A 21,311-nucleotide genomic window follows, 5' to 3' on the forward strand; every position below is an offset into this window, starting at 1 on the left:
TCTTAATTTCAGAGAAACAGTAGTGTGAGGGTTTTTGTTGTTGTTTTATTTTTAATCATTATTTTATTTGAATTCTTTTAATAAACCATTTTCCATATATGCCTGAGCAGTAGTAACAGTCTCAATTCCCAGATCCAGAAAGTAAATGAGGAATTCTTGGAAACATACTTTGTAAACAAATGACCTGTGTGATTCTTGGCATCAGTCAGGTTGGAAGAAGCCTCAAAGGAAAATTGAAAGGGAGCTGAGTCATATGTGGAGTTAAAATTTTCATATATATATATATATATAGATAGATAGATATAGATATAGATATAGATATATATAGATATATATATATATTGCTTCCTTTAAGCATTTATAGGTGAAGAAATGTTTAGGCTGACTTGTCTGAGATCCATTTTATTTAAATTATTTTCCACGTATGTGCATTATTTTAGATATCCTGGAGTTTCTATGATTAACTTTTTGCCTTTTTTACCCTAATATACAATTTTCATCCTTTCTAACATGCTGAAAAGTGATGATATTTTGATAAAGTTTAAAGTAAACTGGAACAATTTTTAAAAATCACTGTAGTTTGCAGGGATTTAGCTCAGTGGTTCCGGCACCTGCTTCCCAAGTGCAAGGTCCTGAGTTCGATCCCTGGTACCAAAAATCACTGTAGTTTATAAAAATGGATCACAATCAAAATGTTTATCACAACCCCTAGAAAATATCTTATTTATATATTAGTTATCCATTATGCATTTCTGAGGAGGCCATGCAATATTTTAGAAAGGGATACAGAAATACAACAGAAACTAATGCCAGAATATAAATATTAATCCTGAAATTTCTTGACAGTGCACTTTAGAACTTATTCATCTCTGGCAGTTCACTAAATGTCAAATAGGTATAGATTCAATGAGTAGCTAAAATAACTACTTATAGAACTATGCTTATTTGTGAACAGATGAAAAATCTGAAGTGATTCTAGTAAATATCTTCAACGGTTACTTTTGCAAAATTTGGTTCAACTGTAAAAAACCAAGAAGTCAGTAGCAGAATTTGTGTCATCTTTCTTAGAACACACAGAACATGCTCTATTTACAACAAAAGGCAACTTTTTAAATATTTATATCACCAGTAACATGTTTTAAAAGCCTTCAATGTAGGATTAATATTTAGGCTGCAGACTTAAAATTAACTTGTGTTTTATTTTTCTTTCTCTTTTGTTAACTTTTCTTCTTATCTGGAGTGTGTATATTTGCTGTTGAAATTATTTGCCTAATATCAAAGATGTTTCTATTTTGCCAAGTGATAGTATAAAACAAATTAGTGACAATGAAAATTTAATGTTAACACTAGTTACTTTGAGAAGTTCCTTTTGCAAATTGTTTTTATAAATAATGTTTTATTCTCTGTCTTATTTCTATCTCTTCATTTCAACATAGCATGCCAGCATTTTAGTTTTCATATTTCACGTGAACATGTTTGTTTACTTTTAATATACTTACTGTTTCCTACCAGTGACAGGATGATCTCACTCTTTAGTGAACTGATATTTTAATCAGATTTCTGAAAGTCAACTAATTTGTATTAATATAATCTTGTGTGAGTAATTGGCAACATAAAGGAGATTTCAGGTCCCACCACTTATGAAGAACTGTATCTTATACACATGAATAAATTAAGCGTGATACTTGAGTTTAAGCAACAGAATATTAAAGCCTTTTGAAAAATTGACAAAAAATAAGTACCAAGGTGAGAATGAGGCTTCTGGGAAGGTAGAGAAGATACATATGTTCATATTTTACCTGAGTAAAACTAAAATTCATGGACATAGAGCCTAGGACAACTCTTAAACCTGAACAGGGAAAGGGCTGGCTAAAGATTGCCAAGAATCTGAGGAACAATACAGAGGTAAATTCCTAGTATTTTCTTTTTGCCTCATATATTCCAGAATCCGACAGCCTGAAGAAATCAGTAAGTCCAGAGAAAATAAAATGTCGAAGGAAAAGTCTTATTTCTCTAGAAAATCTAACACTGTGATAGGAAAATGGCAACTTAGCAAGATAGAAAACCTTTAAATAGTTGCTCTATTTCAGCTAAATACTGCTGGACAAAAATGTGATCCCCAAGGCAATTTCACACCCAAGCCATCAAAGCTCAAGTGGGAAGCCCAGGCTTCCAGTCTTGATGAGCTGTGACAAGGTAGCCAACACCTATGCAGCGGTGTTGTCACGGACAGGGGTGTGCACTTTCATTCCCACAAGGTTCTAGTGAGCCTTCCTTCCTCTGCAGTGTCGGTAGACCTCTGGAAATCCAGTCTCCCCCTACAGAAATGAGGTACTTCCTCCTTCCATTTCTGATAGTTTCAGTGTTGTCTGGTGGAGAGTCGAGACTTCCAAACCATCCAGCAGTAGTAATAAGATCTCTCCCTCCCCAGTGTCAGTGGAGACCATTAGGCAGCGGGCCACATCCTAGGTTACTAGGAGCCTTTGCTCACGTGTAAATTCCAAAGCTGACCAGGAGACTTTGATTTCTTCTACCTAGAGGTAGCAAGGTACACTCCTCCCTTGTCCTGATGGAGCAAGGTTAGAAAAATCTAATTAAAATAGAAAGTTTAGATAAGATTCAGAGTTTAAGTGTGCCAGGAATTTAGTTCAGTGACACAGCACCGCTTCACAAGTGCAAGGTCCTGAGTTCAATCCCCAGTACTGGGAAAAACAAACAAAGAAAGAAAGATTCAGAATTTAAGAAAATAATACAAAAAATATCTGGGCTTCTGTGAAAAAGAACTGAAGGTCTCAAACTGACAAAAGACAACCAATGGATGCTAACATGAAAATGACAAAGACACTAAAATATGATAATAACTTCAAAGTTAGCCATGATAAAAAGGTTTCAACAAGTACTTACATATATGCTTGCTACAAATAAAAAATTGGGAAACTTCAGTAAAGAAATAGAAGCAATATAGTCAAAACAAATGAAAGTTTTAGAACTTAAAAATGCAATATTTAAAAGACAAACTCAGTGGATGGGCTCTGAATAATAGAGAATTCACAGAAAAAAATGAGTGATCCAGAATGCAGTCTCAACAACAGAGAAATAACAGACTGAGCCAAAGGGGACACAGTTTCAGGGACCTATGACAATATAACAAAAGCTGCAACATTTGTTTCATCAGATCTCAGGCAAGGAGAGAAAGGGGGATGGATAAAAAGAGAGAGAAAGGAAGGAGGGAAAGGTTGAGGAAGGGAAGGAAGGAATAAACAAAGGAAGGAAGAGAAAAGAAGGGAGAGAGCAATGAAATTGTAGGAAATAATGTCTGAAATTTGTGTAAGTTTTACAAACAGCATAAACTTGCAGATTCAAGAAGCTGAATTCACAAACAGGACAACCCAAAGATGTCAAAAGCAAGACAATGCATAAGCTTCAGGAAACTAAACATTTCTAAAACCACCCAAAGAATGGCATTTTACTTACAGAGGAAAAGCAATTGTCATCTGACTTTTCATCAGAAACCATGGGAATCACATACTTTTCAGAAATTATGGAGGTCAAAACCAAATAAGACAGTTTCCAGGTGCTTAGAAAAAGGAATTGTCATCCTAGAATCTTGTACAGAGTAAAAATATCCTACAAGAATGAAAGAAAGCTGAAGACATTCTTCAATAAAGCCAAACTACGAGAATTTATCACACAGAAACGTACTCTGAAAGTATGGCTAAAAATGTTTTTGCTAAATAGAAAGAAAATGATAAAAGAAGAAACAGATATCAAGAAAAAAAAGGAATACAAGAATAATGTGGATGTAAACAATATGTTTTTATTTTCATCTTGAGGTTTTTACATTATACTTGACAACCGAAGCAAAAATCAAAACACTGGCATGCGAGAAATTAAAGTAACAAATAATAAACTATTATTATAAATACACTGACAAAACATGACTAGTTAATATTTAGTATTGCGTATTATATATTTTGTTAGCATATGACTTTGTATAAACTGGAAAAATGATCTGTTAAGGGATAGTTTAAGAGAAGTATTTTATTATTTGTATTTAAAACACTTATATGTATACCTGTATACATAAAAATTCATGTGCAGTCATGCCTCACATGATGACATTTTTATCAATGATAGGCCATATTTTATGATAGTGATCCCATAAGATAATGAAACTGAATTTTCATTGCCAGTGGCCTGGTAGTTATTATAAGGTTATAACAAAATACACTGCTCACACAAATGTGGAGACACTGGTGTAAATAAACCTACTGCACTAACAATTGTATAAAAGTATAGCACATAGAACTACTTGTGTATAGCAGCTGTGTGTGTGCATGTGTGTGTATGTTAGATAATGGGTATTTGTCTATAAATCTTATTGATGTTCGAAAAAGTCAACATGAGGACTGCACTGGTAAGATTTTAAACATGATACAATACAAAAACTAAAGGACTTTGTGCGGAGTTCATGTCAACAATATATCTTCAAAACTCAAAGCAACTGACTCAGTCCTTCTTAAATATCTGTGAAAAAAATGAATCTTTTAATTAAGGAGATTGTGTAAAGATTATCACTTTCCTGAAACTAATTTCTCTGATTCAAATGCTTTATATTAATGATTATGAAAGATTATTTATTACATTGAAAGTTAAATAATTTCTCTGTGATTAGTGAAGACTTGTTACTATGTCCCTTGGAAATGTTCAAGTGTCTTCTGCTTTGAAACAGAGGAATAAAATTCAATTTATACCTTGTCTAAATTATGTTATCCATTATGAGTAGCTCATATTTCTTCCAATATTTGGGGGAAGCTATAGAAAAATTCAGAAATGCATCTTTTCTTTTTCAGTATGAATTCAGATGAAACAGATGGTTTCTCCTCTAGATTTTGCTATTCCCTGGCTCACATGATCAAAGAAAAAAATCAGTTTTTATAAGTTGTTTTTGGAAATCTCACAGGGCTTTGAAATCTTCAAATGGATCAAGTCTTCAGTTTCTTTGTTAACAAAAATTGTGCTTGAAGAAAAGTCTTGTTCAATTTAATAATGGAGCATCTGTGGTGTTTCATGTACGATCTGGCTTTCTGGCTTGTTTATAAAGAAATAAGAAGCAGAATGTCCTGGCAAGTGTAACCTATTGAACTTAAGTGTTCATCTGTATTTCCTTTTTAATCCCACTAAAACAGTGAAATGAACTAAATATGGGATAAAAATGGTAATAATATAGAGAAAAATGAAATAAAAAAGAAATAAACAACAGAGGAAACTTGAAAACGAATATGTTTGTGAAAGCTGACCTAACCCATATTGCAGAAAACTAAATCAAAGTAAGTGAACCCCAGAAGGAAAAAAAGAATAACTATCTTCAGTCTTTCAGAATTGTGAGGCAGCTAAGACTTGTGAAATTGGAAACTAGGAAAGAGCTTTAAGGAAAAAAAAGAGAATTGATTTAACCTTTATAAGAACAGTGAACCCTCTGGTCCAGATTCCCTTGCTCATGCTTTTCAGACCAACAACTGCAATTTTGCCCTTTGACCTGGGCAGAAAATGTCAAAAAGTGTCTTCACCAACTTCAGCAGCCAGGACTCTAGGCATAATTAGTGCCTGTCATGGGACATTATAGGAAGAAAATGAAGATGATAGAAGGACTCTACATGAGATGCTCATAGATCTTGGCAATTCTATGATGATGAAAACCAGATCTAAACTTCCACTGAGCATCAGACAGAAGAATATCTCTCTGGAGAAATAACGTAACTTGCCCAAGAGAAAAATTCCACGGGTACTGACAACTGAAGATTTATTATCATCTCATCCTATGGTGAAGACCACTACTCGAAAAATATCTGCTACAAATTGAGATCAAAATAGTTTTTAGTTCTTCCTTATAAACAGATATTTCAGAAAATTGTATCATTCTATGAAAAACACAGTAAAAAAGAAAAAAAACAAAAATAAATTAAAAAAAAAACAAAATATGACTCAAAATACAAGAAGCAGGAAAAGCTATAATTATAAAAGTCTCTAGACAATTGAAATGTATGCACAGAATAAAATACTTTTAGCAAAGAAAAAGCAGGCAAGTTTATAGAACTGTACATAAGAACAAGTAGTGATTTAAAATCTGCAGAATTTTTGCAGTTTCAAATGAAGAAATTGCCCAGAAATTAGAATCAAGATACAAAGAAATGAATAACTGTAGAGAAAGGATACAAAAATCACAACATTAACCATAAGTCTACCATATATCTGGAAAAGAAGATATAGCTCAGTGGTAGAGTTCCTGCCTAGGATGCATAAGGCCCTGAGTTCAAACACAAGCATCATAAAAACAAAATAAATAAATCTTGGAATTGACTAATTTCCTTCAAGGATTATATAGCTTTGATGTAGCACTGAGTTTGAAGCACTTGGAAAGTAGAAAATGATACACATTAATATATTAAGGTAAAGAAAATATTATTCAAGGACTGTAATTATAGCAAACTACCAAAATCAACTCTGAATTATTACATAGTCACAACATGTAAACACTCAATATTTGTTTAAACGTGATATTTGTATAATAAATTGAGAATCTATAAAGAGCCAAGTATATATGGCATAAGGGAAATAAATTTTTATATTTCCCCAATAGGAAGCTAATTGACAATTTCAAATATTTTAAAAGCCAAACATGATATCACAATAACGTGCATCTATGATCTTGAATGGTAGACAAATAGCTAAAGAAAAGCCACCTCTAAAGAGCCACAACTGAGAGTAGTAATGAGTACAGCAAACAACAAATTGTTTTTAAATGTTTTATAAAACTGAACTTTTAAATGACAATGATATTTTTAAATAAATTACTGTTCAAGTCAGGGCTTTCAAGCTGGACATATGATTCAAGATTCTTGATTTTGTCATTTTATTTACCTTAGTTATAAAGTTGTCCTGTGACTACTTCATGGATTCTGGCAGAAGATGAAAAATTCATGTTGAGTTAGAGACAAAGGAATCCATTTTTCACTGAAAATAAACAGCAAGAATATGAACAAATTTGCCTTATTTCTCCTCTTCAAGTCCCCTTGGGACAACACAATGTACTTAGGTGGAAAGAGCAGAGTCAAGAGAACCCACTACTTTACTTATTTTTTTAAATTGAGTTTATTGGTACATTCTAGGTACACAGTACAGTTACATTCATCATTGGGATCCTGCACCTTTACATGATTGGTCTTGGTTCTCATTTTTTCCCCTTGTCCCTGCCCTCCATTCACTCCCTCCTCCTCTCCCGATTTAAAAACACTTTATTTCCATTTTTTTCATTTTCTCATATTTTTTTCTCTCCCTTATTACCTTTCCCCTGCCCTTCCCACTCTCCCTACACCTTTAGCCTTTTCTTCCTATTTCACATTGTCAGTTATCTCATTAGGATCTTATGTACTATTATAGTTTCACACCAGAGAAACTATTCGGTATTTACACAAGTGTGACTTATTTATTTCACTTAGGAGTACATCCTCAATACGTATCCATTTCCTAAAGCAAGGCATAAATTGGCCTCCTCTTTGTCCAAGTGCACAATATTGTTTCTTTTCTAGAAATCAGCACCTGAATAAACCATCCTAAGAAATGGATCAGGAAGGAAGGGAGGGAAAGGAGATGAAAGAATGTTGTGTTAGATACCAGTATCAATTTCCCAGGAGAAATGTAATCACTATGTATTCCAGACATGTATTAATTAAAAAAATGGAAAAAAAGACAGAAATGGTTCCGGTTAAACAATAATCAGGTCTTTACAGTCCTGGTATACTCAGCAAGAGGAAGAGAAGGACAAGACTCCCAAAGAGCACTGCATTTCCCACCCTCGATCCAGGCTCTGCTAGTCACTTAGTTCTGATCATGGGCAAGTCTACTTCTGAAAGACTCATTTTTCCTATATGTATAATATGATAATACTAATTACCTTGAAGCTGAAATAGTGAATGGAAAATATTTGGCTTGGTGTCAGGCATACAACACACCCTAGGTTATTATACTTATCTTTCCAGAAAAGGAAAAAAAAAAAAAACACATACATTCAGTGTTTTCCATAAATCAACACTAAATGGGTTCCTGAAAGTTTCTCCCTGAGCCTCATTTTTATCAATTATAAAATGAAGATAAAAATGTCCTTATCATAAGATCACAGAAGTACATTATGGGCAGCTAAATATTAAACTCTTTTTACTTGACTGGTTCAACTAATAGTTATAACTTTCTATTGAAGAAGCATTATTGCTTTAAAAATAAAACAGCAAAAAGAAAGTTCATGTTAAAGGTATTATACATAGCAACTTGTCAAAGATTGTAGTATAATTTTAGCTTTAAACTAAATATCGTTCATTTTTTGAAATTTGATTTTACAAAAGTAAAAGTTTGCTTGTCTAATGTGCTTTAAATTTTGAACACTAATATATAACATAGAAAATCAAACTATTTCACAAGATCCTTTTAAAAATTCTGTTCAGTCAAGGGAAATCAATTTGCATTGCAATAAAATACACAATGTAAGGCAAATTTGGCATGTAAGTATGTGTTTTTCTGAAGGAAACGCTTACTTAGTTCAGCTTCCAGAGGAGCTATCACTGATAATGGGCTGATAAGATTTATGCTTGTCTTCAAGGTCAGATCTAATCTTTCCCAATAGTTATTCTTTATAAAATAATTCATGATAGAATATAAAATTGCTCAAATAAATAAAATCTTAGAGAAATTTTGATATTTTCAATTGTTTATATTTTTCTAATTTCTTTTAGAAATTTATGTATAGTTTACCTCTAATTTAGTGACTAATAATATATGCATTGTATCATTTCTTATGATATAGAAATACATACAGATACAAAATTTTAAATGTCATTAGTTGAAGAAACTATTTTCCAGAATAATGTTTCAAAGTTTTTGAGAAGTAGTGTATTTAAAGATTAAGAACATGGAATCAAGAACTGGATTCCCAAGTTTACAAATTTTTATTTACTAATTTCTGCTCTGCAATGTGAGGGAGTTTACTGAATTTCTAATTTTCTTCACCTATAAAATAAGGTAATGTTGTTTGACTGTCTTATAAGTTTGTAGTATAGAATAAATGAGTTACTGCATATGAAGTATTTAAGTAGTACTTACTCTCACAAAGAATGCACTGTAAAGTGTTACTTACTATTACAGAAAATAGGTCAAAGCTGATTAAAAGCTAGTTAAGACACTATTGTCTTTGTGATACTAAATCTAGAAACATTAGAAATGATCAAACATACATATTTCATAAAAAGTCTACAATGGTGCTAGATAATATTTTTTAATTCAGTTAATGTTTGAAATACACATCACACTATGAGCAATGCTTTTTTTTCAATGCAATAATGAAATTTTAATAATGTTAACTCTCACACTGGATGATATTCAGCTTTTTAAATATTACTACCCCACTTAGCCAAGATTTCTTAAGGGAAAATAAGAAACACCATATCCTGCTTATGCGTCTTGTCTCAGAAAGAGAACTTAGTGTCCTTTCGCAAGAAAACATTCATTTCCAAAACAGTAGAATATGATTAATTGCCTCTTGATTTACTTCTCTTTTGATGTGGTCAAAACACATCTTTAATTTATGCATAGTGTTTTGATTAAGAAATTCAGTATGACACCCACCAAGTTGACACATATTTTTCATTAAAATGCTGTTAAAGAGCAATTGTATCATATCTTTTTTAAAAAAAGAAAAGTCAATAAATAGAGTTTTTTTGAGGATATGATTTTTGACAGGAGTTTTACAAACAGTTTTTCTTTACCAAATAATTCCTTTCAAGTGCTATTTTTTAAAAACATTACGTAAGTTCTCTCATTTTATGCCAGAAACATAGCAAGGCTATGAATTTGGCATCACAATCATGAGAGTGCAGAAAAGATTCTGAGAATGCTATTTACTTCGTACAAAAGTTCAGAGGATTCTGCAAGTCTGTGTTTGAAACTGGTTGGCCAGAAGCCTTGGATATTTGGAATATTGTGTGAACATTTCAAAATATGTGTGTATATATTTTTGTAATAAATCCTTTACAACATAGGGAACATTGTGTCCACCTACTTTTGCAGTTGTTTTTTAAATAGAACTTTGTAAGTACGCACAATTACTCACAAAATGGCTCAACCTGGCTGAATCAGGAAGAAAACATAGTTTGAATATTGAACTCTATGAATTCTTTTAGTGTGTCACAGATTCCAACTCAAAGGAATTACCAAATAATCCTCCAGGGACTCCATAAAATTCAACAGCTCCTTATGTCGGTCCATTTATGTCTCTCAAATTATGTTAATTGGATTTAAGTCACCAAGATATTCACTGTAGAAAACGCATCATTATAACTTTATGTCTGTGGTCTACATAAATATGCCTTTTTGAAGAATGTAGTTATATTTAGTAGAGGTGGTGGTTATTTTTTCTTAACACTTAAATAATTCTTATGTGTGAATTAATTCATCTTCTTCGTGATCAAACTTTGGAATTGGTGAGAGGGAAAATCCAGGGGGCCTAGGACCTTTAGAATGTACTACTAATCATAAATAACTAATGTTTATTAATTATGTCCTATGTGTCAAGTGCTTGTCTAAGCATGTCACTTGTATCAAATGCATATATTTGCTCCCAGCAACTCTGCTGGGAATGCTGCTATTAACTTCATTTTGCACATGAGAAGTATCATGCCTGCCGTCACAAAGTTTCAGTAAACTAATCCACCCAGGGTATTTATTAACACACTGAATTTCAAATTTCAGTGCGAATAGTTTCAATACAAGAGGATGAGAGGCTGCCTGAGAGTTCTCAGCAAAGAACTTCAGTTGAAGAATTGGAAGAATGTTGGATCGGGCCTCTCTTCTCTCCTGTTCCCTCTCCTCTCTCTCCTGTCTCCTGTCTTCCGTCTTCTCTCTTGTCTCTTTCTTCCTCTCCCTCCCAAAGCATCAGCTCAGCAATACACTTAATACACATTTCCAATAAAAAGTATCTCAAGGAGGTCATACTCTTAAGTGACATAAATAAATGACACATGTGTAAATGCCGAATAGTTCCTCTGGTGTGAAAAACTATAGTTATCAATAAGATAGCAATGGTATAATTCACAATGCGAAATAGGAAGAAAAGGTCTAAAGGTATGGGGAAGGGGAGGGGAGGGGAAATACGGGAAAAGAAAAAAAAATGAGAAAATGAAAAAATGGAAATAAAGATTTTGTAAATAGGGAAGGGAGGAGGAGTGAAAGGAGGGCAGGGACAAGGGGAAAAATGAGAACCAAGACCTGTCATGTAGAGGTACAAGATCCCGGTAATGAATGTAACTGTACTGCATACCTAAAATGTACCAACAAACTCAATGAGGGAAAGAAAAAGTATTTCCAGAATGATCAGTTATCTGGAATAACAATGTATGAATACTCTTCCAAAATGGGGGGAAAGCCTTTGCAATAGATAGAAGGGTGCTATCTACTATCTAGGTTGGGCTTTATATGAGCAAAATCAGAAATCTGTTTGATCAGCACGGAATTACATCTCTGATACTAGAGAATTCATTTCCTCACCCTAATGATACCTAGTGAAAGGCCCTGCCCACCCAGCAGGGAACTCGACCTTACTGAACACATTTGCAAGTTCTCCAGCTCCCTCCACTAAAGGCGGCTAGGAGTTCACCGACTACTTCCTCAGTCACTTAGAGACAGGACTGAAAGTTGCCACATAGCATTGTGTCTCTGCACCCTGCTAGCCTACATTTAGAGCTCCAATTCCCCTTCTGTACTTTCCTCTTAAATAGTCTGTTAATGTGATTTAGGGAAAATGAATCTTGTGATGTTCCGTATTCATTCTATGGAAAACACCCTCAAACTGTCTCTTAACTGACTCGTTCCGAAGGGCTGAGCTCTCCTCTGAGGGCCTAGTCCACTGGAATTTAAATATAAATTAAGTGATCAGATGTACAAACAAACGTGTTAGTCACCTACCACAGCAACACGGTTTTCCCTAAACAACTGAGCAGTAATATGTCATAAATTTTCTTTAAAAATATTTACTTGGAATTCTTTCAGATTAACATTAACACTTTCCTGCCCAATGGATCTGAAGAATTTTCCAATGGATGTGCAAACATGTATAATGCAACTGGAAAGCTGTAAGTATGGACATTTACTCTTTGTGAATACTTTTTAAATGTGAATTTATGACAGAAGAATTTATGACGTTGATAATTTATTTTATGAGTTTTGCTCACATATTTACTCTTTTAATGGGTATGTAATGGTATCTACCCATGCAATCTATGCTGTGAGAAAGAAACTAATTAAGAAACTAGAAATAAGTTTTTAAATTTGAAATCAAATGCACATCTCTCTACACATCCTCAAGAACAGAAGGACAGTGATAATTAGAAACAAAACTACCATTTATTTCCTGAGTTCTTACTATAGGTCAAGCACCTGTACAAGGGGCAATAAAAATATAGAGTGAATGGTTATTTTTTTAATTACCATAAAAGATATATTGCTTTTAATCCCCCTGAAAATTCATCCCCTATCTTCAAGCACATCCTACCCCTTCGTCCCACTTTTGAAGCACTTCTGGGAGTCCTCTTTTGTGTCTTTGCAATGTGTGGTCCAAAATATTATGACTGCTGCTACTGAGTGCCATCCAGTGGAAAGGCAAGGTTATAAAAACACTGCAGTGTCCTCATCCACTTCGTTCATCAGACCTGACACTGTGCAGCTTCTGGTTCTTCTCAAAGTCAAAAAGACGCCAAACAGTGAACATTTTCACTCAGTTCAGGACATTGAGGCAGCTGCAACAATGTAATTAAATATACATATGTTAAATACATATGCAATATCTTATATTAACAACAAAGATAAATGTTATCTCCACATATCTGGGTGTGAAAATGGTCAGCCTGAGTGACTTGGTGTCATGGTCCAAATCACAAACCCTTTGGCTCCAAAGGTTATGTTTCTCCCACTAGCTAATATTCATTATTTTAATTATCACTCTGTTGAATACACTGTCATCTCAGGAGAATACACACCTTTCACACTTTATCAGATGTATATACAATTTTCAAGCACTCCTCTAAAAGTCTTCTTTGAGAATGAATGTATTCATATCACTGATTTTTATTTTTATGAATAAAAATTTCAGATGCATCGATTTCTCCAAAATATGTCCAAAAATCAACCCTAAATTAATTCGAGTAAAATATTTAATGCTATGCAAAAACACAATCAATATACAATGTATCTTCTTTGAGCACCCTATCAGAAATATTTTAAAAATCTATATTTGACATCTTCGCTGAGCAACATGAGAAGAGGAATTTTCAGACTTCAAGTCTGAGATGAGCCCTGCAGTGTGGTGGAAATGCCACTAGATGGCGGGCCTTCCTTGTGGGGGACCTGACCCAACCTGCCATCCCGACCCATGGGGTTTTTCTTGAAGGAAGTAGAAATACCTATTTCTCTTATGTAACTCTTGCTTATAAAATTTGAATGGTTTGTCTTTATAAGAAGCTCTTAAATATTAAATATAGAATTATAAAATACTAAAGTAAATGAGAGGAAAATCATTTAAATTAGGAGAGCTACTTAGTAATGTAAAAGGGAAACGAAATGAAAGGTTCCTAGCAGTGCAGACTTTGAATTGCACCATGAAGAAAGGCAATTTGAGGACAACGTGATTGGGTATCTTTGTTGCAAAGGTACGAAATAGAGGAAAACCAAACAAAAATAAAATACATTCAATGCAATCTATGCTGTGCGCTACTCACTGAGCCAGAGATACTGAGTGTTATTCAATAGGCAGGGACAAACGGTTCAAGACTTAACAAACAACAAAATTGGTCAATGCTATGACCCTTAAAGATTATTTTACCCATGAATTAAGAATATTTGAGGGACTTTTGTACTATTCTAGCAAAAACAATAGAAACAGAGGCAAAGCAGAATGATATGGAAAGTGGAAATTGTAGAGAATGATACAAAATGGATCAAAAGGGATTCACAGACACACTGTGCTGCTTTCAGCATACAGGAACAGTGACAAAAGCGGATTATGCCATAAGCCACAGAGGAAGATTTAATAAATTCCTATGCATTGATGAAGCCCTGATTTTCACTAAATCTTCTACATCTGAACCCAAATTTTGGAGGCAGGAGTTCCTTGGGATAAATGAAATTGCACGACCTTACTAGTGAACAGTGACTTCAGTACTACATAATCGCTAATCTTCCTACTCAGGATGACTGTATCAGTTTAATAAACTTCAGATTCCTCTGCATGATTCTTTTGAACTTTATGAGGTAGAACATAAAGGCATCTTTTCAAAAGACAAAATTGAGTTAGTATCAAGATTGTATTTGTCAGTGAACTTATAAATTATTTATAATGACATACAAAAGTAGTTAATCTATGAGTGAAGAAAACACAGCCACGTTGCAGTTTATATTATCCCTTCGAGTTGATGATGGTCTGTCACATGTATTTCCTAATAATCTCTAGCATTACCAAACTCTTTTATAATTTAAATGTTTTGCTATTGTTCAAAATAATATTTTTTGTTGCCTTGTATGAGATATGAATAGTTACGTCTTTCTAAGTATTTGTTACTTAAGACTCTGTCATTGCAGTGCTAGTAAGAATAAAAAGCCCTCCCAAGAGAAAAATATGCATGGCTGAATTAGCTATTTATAAAATAATATCTTCTTTAAATATTAAATATTCCATTTTACATTATACCAATGAAATTTGTCTATTAATCTATTCACATCTTTGAAAGTTGAATTTTTCTGATAATCAGATATTTTAACTATATGACAATATAATAAAATATGGCACAGTTGCCAGTCTTGTAAATGATGTCAAAATAGTTTTCTGTTTATTATGTGACTTAATCTGAGACACAACACAATGAAATACGTTCTATTTCTATTTCAAAGATCATCAAATAAGTCTTAGAGATTAAGCAATTTTCCCAAGATCTCAAAACTATAAAGTGGAAAGAGCAAATAGTTATGACTGAACAGCTTGTAAACTCTTTGCACCACCATCAGTCATCTTTAAATTTGTCTGATGAATTCCAAGAATTTATATAAAGTAACCATGGTATTTTTAATAATATTTCTTATTTCTACAAGTTAAGCATATCCAGTACCTAGAGTTGCTTTCTTGTAAGAAAAGACATCACGTTCTTTGCTTATTCCCTCTCCCCTCGCTGTCTCTGTAGCTGTCTATGGCCTCTCCCCCTCCTGGCAGCAGTGCCAACCATTCTATAACTATTGCAGTCTACGTTTACAGGCAGGAGCAAAACAATCTTGACTCAGGCTATGTATATAGCTAGTTCTATGTCCTTCTGCCAAGTTTATCCAATAGGTTAACCTGAAAAAAAATATCAAGTATTTTACCTCTTCCCCAATTATAGATCCTATAATATTATGTTTATTTCATAATTTTAATTTGATAATGTATATTTCTCCTGATTATTCGTCAAGGAATCAGATGTGACAGGATTACACATTCCCAAAAAGGGCAGGCCGTAGGATACTCTGCCACAACATGCTTATTTTGATGCTGAAAAAAATCAAAATCTCTGTCAATACATCACTGACACAGTCATCAATGACTATTGATCAACAAGTTATTTTGAAATCTTTCTCATAAGTACAGCATTAGAACTAATCACATATTTTGTTAAAAACACTGCTTGTACTGCCATTCGCTATTCTGGCAGAGTTGGTCATGAGACCATGACCTAATATTAATGTGGCGTGGCTTTCCTTCATGGCCTAGCGGCAGTCCCTATAAAACACAGCTTTCTCTTGCTTTATTTACAGATAATATTTATTCTTGAATTGTATGTATTTATTGTTCAGCTTTGTTGTTTCTAATTCACAAAGTCTAGTGACTGAATGTATTCTCAGTGAATCTCTTAATAGCTTTGCAACTCTTTTTCACCCAGTTAAGATTGTGTATAGCTTCAGCAATCTGATCTACAAAGTGTATTCTTGTCCTATAACTTTGTTTTTCTTCAGAGAGAAGATGGAAATTGAAAGTTAATATTTCTGTTCTTGTCCGCAGTGTTCCTATTCATTCCTTTTTCTTCTAGAATGATGTGATCCCTTTCTTGTTTTTATTTTCAATTTTAATGTGAGTAAAATTAAATGTATGGACTCAATACAGCAAGAAAATACTCTTAAAATTATTTTGTACATTCTCTTTGGCCTGTTTAAATAATGCTTGTCTATTTATTTCAACAATGCCCTTTGTTGTCACTAATGATGCCAGGATAATCTTAAAGAGAGATAAAATTACGCTCTTCCCTCTGCCTAAAATGTGTTTCCTGCAGATTTACACATAAGTTGATCCCTCGCATCCTTCCAAGGCCGTTCCTGACCATCTTTTCACAATTAGCTTTCAGCACTCCTGTTGCTTCCTATTCCATTATAATATATTTCCTTCACAATGCATACTGCTCTCTGAATTGGCAGTTTAATTTTTCTGTTTACATTTTTGTCACCAGCCCCACAGGACTCACTATACTGTCTGTCTTGTTTACCACGTATCACTAGAAAAACTGGTGAGAAGATAACGCTCTTGTTTTTCCTGTTAAGTACAGTACATAGCACAGACATGTATTTTACAATGAAGTTAATATGGTCCAACTGTGATCATAATTAATCTGAAGATTCATTAAAGAGAACATCAGCCTGGGTGTCTGGAAACCCCTCTTGCTCAGAGTAACTGGGAACATACCCATGCGAAACCCATAGGTTTCCTAGGCTCTACTCCATCTCTGTGTGACTCCCCAGTGAGAAATCATAGTAATCCCTTCAACTATGAAGTATTAAAGAAGGAATTCAGGAAAATGCATTATACCCTTCAGTCTTTCCATAAGCAACTATATAAATCTATTTAAAACTATATAAACTAAGAAAAACTATGTAAATCCAGTAATTTTTAGAGGCTCTTTTCATAGACAAGTGAACTTGTCAGCAAGGGTAGCCTCATATCTAGGAATCCATAAATTATTTAAGCATATAAGATCAAATACCCAATATATTAATTTGATAACATTGCCTCTAGAATCATGGAAGATGCATAGAAAGGACCTAGGGGAAAACAAACTCAAATCAGTAATCCTTATCTGTAATAACAAAAGTAAAACTACTCAAACTAGAAAATGAGAAAATAAAAAGCAGAAAAATATATGAATAAAAGTTGGGGGAGAACTATTTTTTTAAAGGCACAAAGTGTGGTGGAAGAGTTGCATTAATAAATAAGTGAGATATATTTGCAAAGTCTTTTCAGAAGTCAAACCCCAGAAATTGAGTATTCCAATGGGAATAGTTTGGGCCTCTTACTTTCTGCCTGTCCCCATGGGGCAGGCACAGTCAGACACCCCTACTGATCCGATCCTACTGGCTGACACTCTCAGAGATACTGAAGTCTCCACAACATTTAGTGAGTGCCTTGTCAAATTTGAGCTCTCAGAAGTCCCAAGTGGCCTATTTCTTTTAGTTCCCTGTTCCTAGCAATGTTTTGATTCCTCTGAGGTTGGGTGAGGGTAAAAAGCAACACCTAGATGCAGATCTGAGGTGTGTGGGGAGGAGTACACTTGGTAAGAATGTGGGATATTCCCACTCAGGCCTGCTAAAATTCTGTTTATTAAAAACATGTTATTAGTGTGTGTTTGCAGTAACACATAAGGAATGCATTCATCGTGGGGTGTCGGTGCACATACGCAGTGCATTTTAACCCTTTTGCTTTCCCCTCTCCTTCCTCCCTTACCCCCTATATCCCTGGGTTCTCCTCTCATCTCTAGAGGTCTACTTCCCCGTTTCATGTCAGCTTTTACTTTGCTCTTTAAATAATTTATACTTTGGGTTGCTCATGTGATATTTAACTGTGTCCAGTTTATTTCAATTAGCATATGATCTCAACGCACACCCTTTTTCCTAGAAATGACTCAAATTTATCTTCCTTATGACTGAGTAGTATTCCATTATGGACATAAACCAAAGAATTATTGATTAAAATAATTACAATTTCTGAGTCATGACTGCGAGAGAATTTTGCAATGTTTTTAGTGCATACATATGTTACAAACATGCCATAAAATGCTACAATATTCTCTACGAATTATGTTTTCACTAAGTCAAAAATAGCCTCACAAATTTTATCATCAGAATTCTTTTGGAAATGATGAAATATTGGTGTGTAGTTAGGCCACAAAAAATGTTTTTTAAAATTTCCCAGGATGTATTCAACATGATTGTTTTTGATGAAATTTCTATTCTCAGCCTAATTACAATCGACTGCTTCCATCATCGCCATGAAAAAAGCAATCATGATGTATCTATTTAATACAAAATCTCCTGGTCCAGAATTAGGTTTTCATATTTATCTGAAACAAATCAGTATTTAATTATCAAATTATGAGTTAGAGCACACAAAAATATCATGGATATGTAAATTTCAATCCAATTGGATGGTTTAACAAATTTTGTTAAATAGTTAACATGTGTAATTAATGAATGTAAGCATAATTTAAACTGAATACAGTTTTGAATTTCTTGTTCATCTGTAATGAACAATTTAAGACTTTCGAATAGCAAGCTTTCTCGCTGTGGTATTTCTATCTAAAAGATACAGCATTTGAAAACATACTAGCAGTATATTATTATAGTAGCTCTCATAGTAATGACTTAAGTCTCATATACAACTATTTTCCAGAGTCATCACTAATTTTGCAAGGTAACTTGATTTTGGAAAGCAAAACAGTATAGAGAGTCTAATTGTAGATATTTTTTCTATTCAATTATCATTTTCATTTTGGTTTTACATGCCTTTTGGTTACAAGTACATTATCAGCTCTCTCTACTGGCCACAGTCTGCTTTTGTTAAATTTTACTAATACGTAAAAAATATAAAGTATAAGTGTTATTACATCTGAAAGAAGCAATGTGGTTTTGTTTATATAGTACACTATAAAATAATAATGTATGGTAATATCTGGATTTCTATCAAGGCTAAAGTACCTCAGTTTTTCTTATACCATACACTGTATTAAATATGAATTTGGTGTTTGAAATATACTCACTACCATGATGATTACCTTCTTTTGAACCTTTAATGAATATATAGCAATGATAGATTTTTTATACTTCACTTTTAAGAGTAATTTCATCAAAATGTTATGACTTTATTTTCTGATATTCAAGCTATCAAATCATGTACAAGTTTAAATTCCATACCATTATTAATACTGTTTCCTGGCATTCACAGTCTTCCAGAAATCAGAACCTTACGTGGAACTTCTTGCTAACACATTGGACTTCTCTAGCATTATCTAGGTTTTGGTTCTTATATATAAGCAACGATATTGAAAAGTTAAACCTCAAAAACTCAAGAGGATTATTACAGTGTCTTCCTATTCTCTCTACTCAAAATACTGCAAACCTTTAGATGTTGATAGGTTGCTTTGGCTCACAGTGTCTCTGTTACACTTTGCAATCCGTAAAGCATGACTTGATTATTTCACAAGCTTGAGCAGCTGCAGCCTTCTGGGGAAGCAAACATGTAATGTTTCCCCGCAACCTGAAGTTTATTTCAAAGTGATAGACAGAATCCTCCTATAACTTCTCTGACTGCAAAAATCCAACCAACTGAAACATCTTATCCTCATTAAAATGGGCTCGCAATCAAGTCCTTTTCTGATCTTAAGATTTCTAACAAGAATTTTTAAAACTGTTTGTTTAACTTGCATCAGTCCTGTGAACTTTGGAGAGATGTGAACAAAGCTGTTGGGGTGACTGTCGAAAAAAGAACGGGGGTTGTGAGTTCTATTTCCACTTTTACCCCCAGGGAAAGAGGGGACAACTTCAATCTGTGCTATATACTAGTGTCTCAGGTCTTCAATGAGGCATTTAATCAAAGTACATGCAAGATAATCGTCATAAGTCAATTTCCCAGCAAGCTTAAGAGACAATATAATTATTAAGAAGACATGTAATTGTTTAATTTATTAGACATATAACTCAAATGAAACCACATGTAACAGCATGAGTTATGGCAAAAGAATTCTAATTAAATGCACAAATTATACATAAAGAGGGTTTAGTTCAATGTATTTTGATGTAGCAGTTGTTCCTTGTCAGGTCAATAATATTTACTTGAGTAGTGTTTCTCCTAGCAATAGTCAGCATATGTCAGGAGTGAGCAATTTCCTTTTTTAGAAAAATTCCAGCTGCAGATTTAGAACATACTGATTTGCAAACTGGATCAAACTAGAATTACATGTCTTCTGATAATTTTTGAGTCAGCTGAGTCAAATATGATTCAGTTTACTTTTAAAACTAAATGTGCATCTATAATTTATTTGTAAATCTCTAAACTCATTTTGAGCTTAAATATATTCTCAGCCCAATTTCCCTTTTATATAATTCTCCCTTTTTTTTTTGGCATAGAAAAAAAATATTGAGAGAAAGAAAGCTTCTGTCTAAGTGAGACAGAAGGGGGACCCTATTTCCCGGGTTTGTTTTTTTTTTACGGAGCACCACCACGAGGTGAGATGGGTTCAAGATGGGACAAAACTATAAGACTCAATGAAAAATTGCAAGGTGGGCATGACGTGGGCAAAACCATGACCAACCAATAAGATTACAAGGACAGACATCCAGGTAATATTTATTAAATGGGGATCAAATGGGAAAATAAGACACATACAAGGAGTTTCCCATTTAGAATATCAATCACTGTGATCTCTCTCTAGAGGAAATAGTATCTCCTTTCCTTTTTACAATGCTAACCAGTAAATGTTCCTCAGTTGCTCTCCATGTTGGCTCCTCACTGTGTTGCCTCCTTACGAGCTGGCTACTTCAGGGCCAGCAACTCAAGGGTGGCCCTGTCTAACTTGCTATAAGATAATCTAATTTACCTATCTACAATATTTCCCCCTCTGAAGAAGTACCCTTACCTGCCATGAGGGGGAAGGGCTGAAGACTGTTCTGACTATTTCTGGCCTAAGAGGTCCTAGTTGTGATGGGCAGTTACACATACTCTACAGAGGGTCTATCTAAAGGCCCTCCAGAGACACCAGGCATTGTCATCTTGGCTAGCCATGTAGCTTTAAGTCTGGACCAGACAAAACCAAAGAAACAGTTAAGAGTACATGGGTTAAAAAAAAGAAAAAGAATACATGGACCAAATAATGTGAGCAAGATTGCTATGATTACAGCCAACAAGTGTTTCCACCAAGAGGAGCTAG

At 33.9% G+C, this 21,311-nt stretch overlaps 1 protein-coding gene across 4 annotated transcripts in view; it reads left to right on the forward strand.

The window, feature by feature from the left end:
- The window catches only part of Glra3 (glycine receptor alpha 3), a 168,809-nt gene that overhangs the window by 72,210 nt on the left and 75,288 nt on the right, over window positions 1-21,311 (forward strand). For all 4 annotated transcript variants that reach the window (XM_033765436.1, XM_010629816.2, XM_033765434.1 and 1 more), the window contains exon 5: window positions 12,094-12,176. In XM_033765436.1, the coding sequence (XP_033621327.1) occupies window positions 12,094-12,176 (83 nt within the window). The remainder of the gene's footprint in view (window positions 1-12,093; window positions 12,177-21,311) is intronic.

This window comes from Fukomys damarensis, unplaced genomic scaffold (assembly GCF_012274545.1).
Source record: "Fukomys damarensis isolate Sample0158 unplaced genomic scaffold, DMR_v1.0_HiC HiC_scaffold_18, whole genome shotgun sequence".
Taxonomy (NCBI): Eukaryota; Metazoa; Chordata; class Mammalia; order Rodentia; family Bathyergidae; genus Fukomys; species Fukomys damarensis.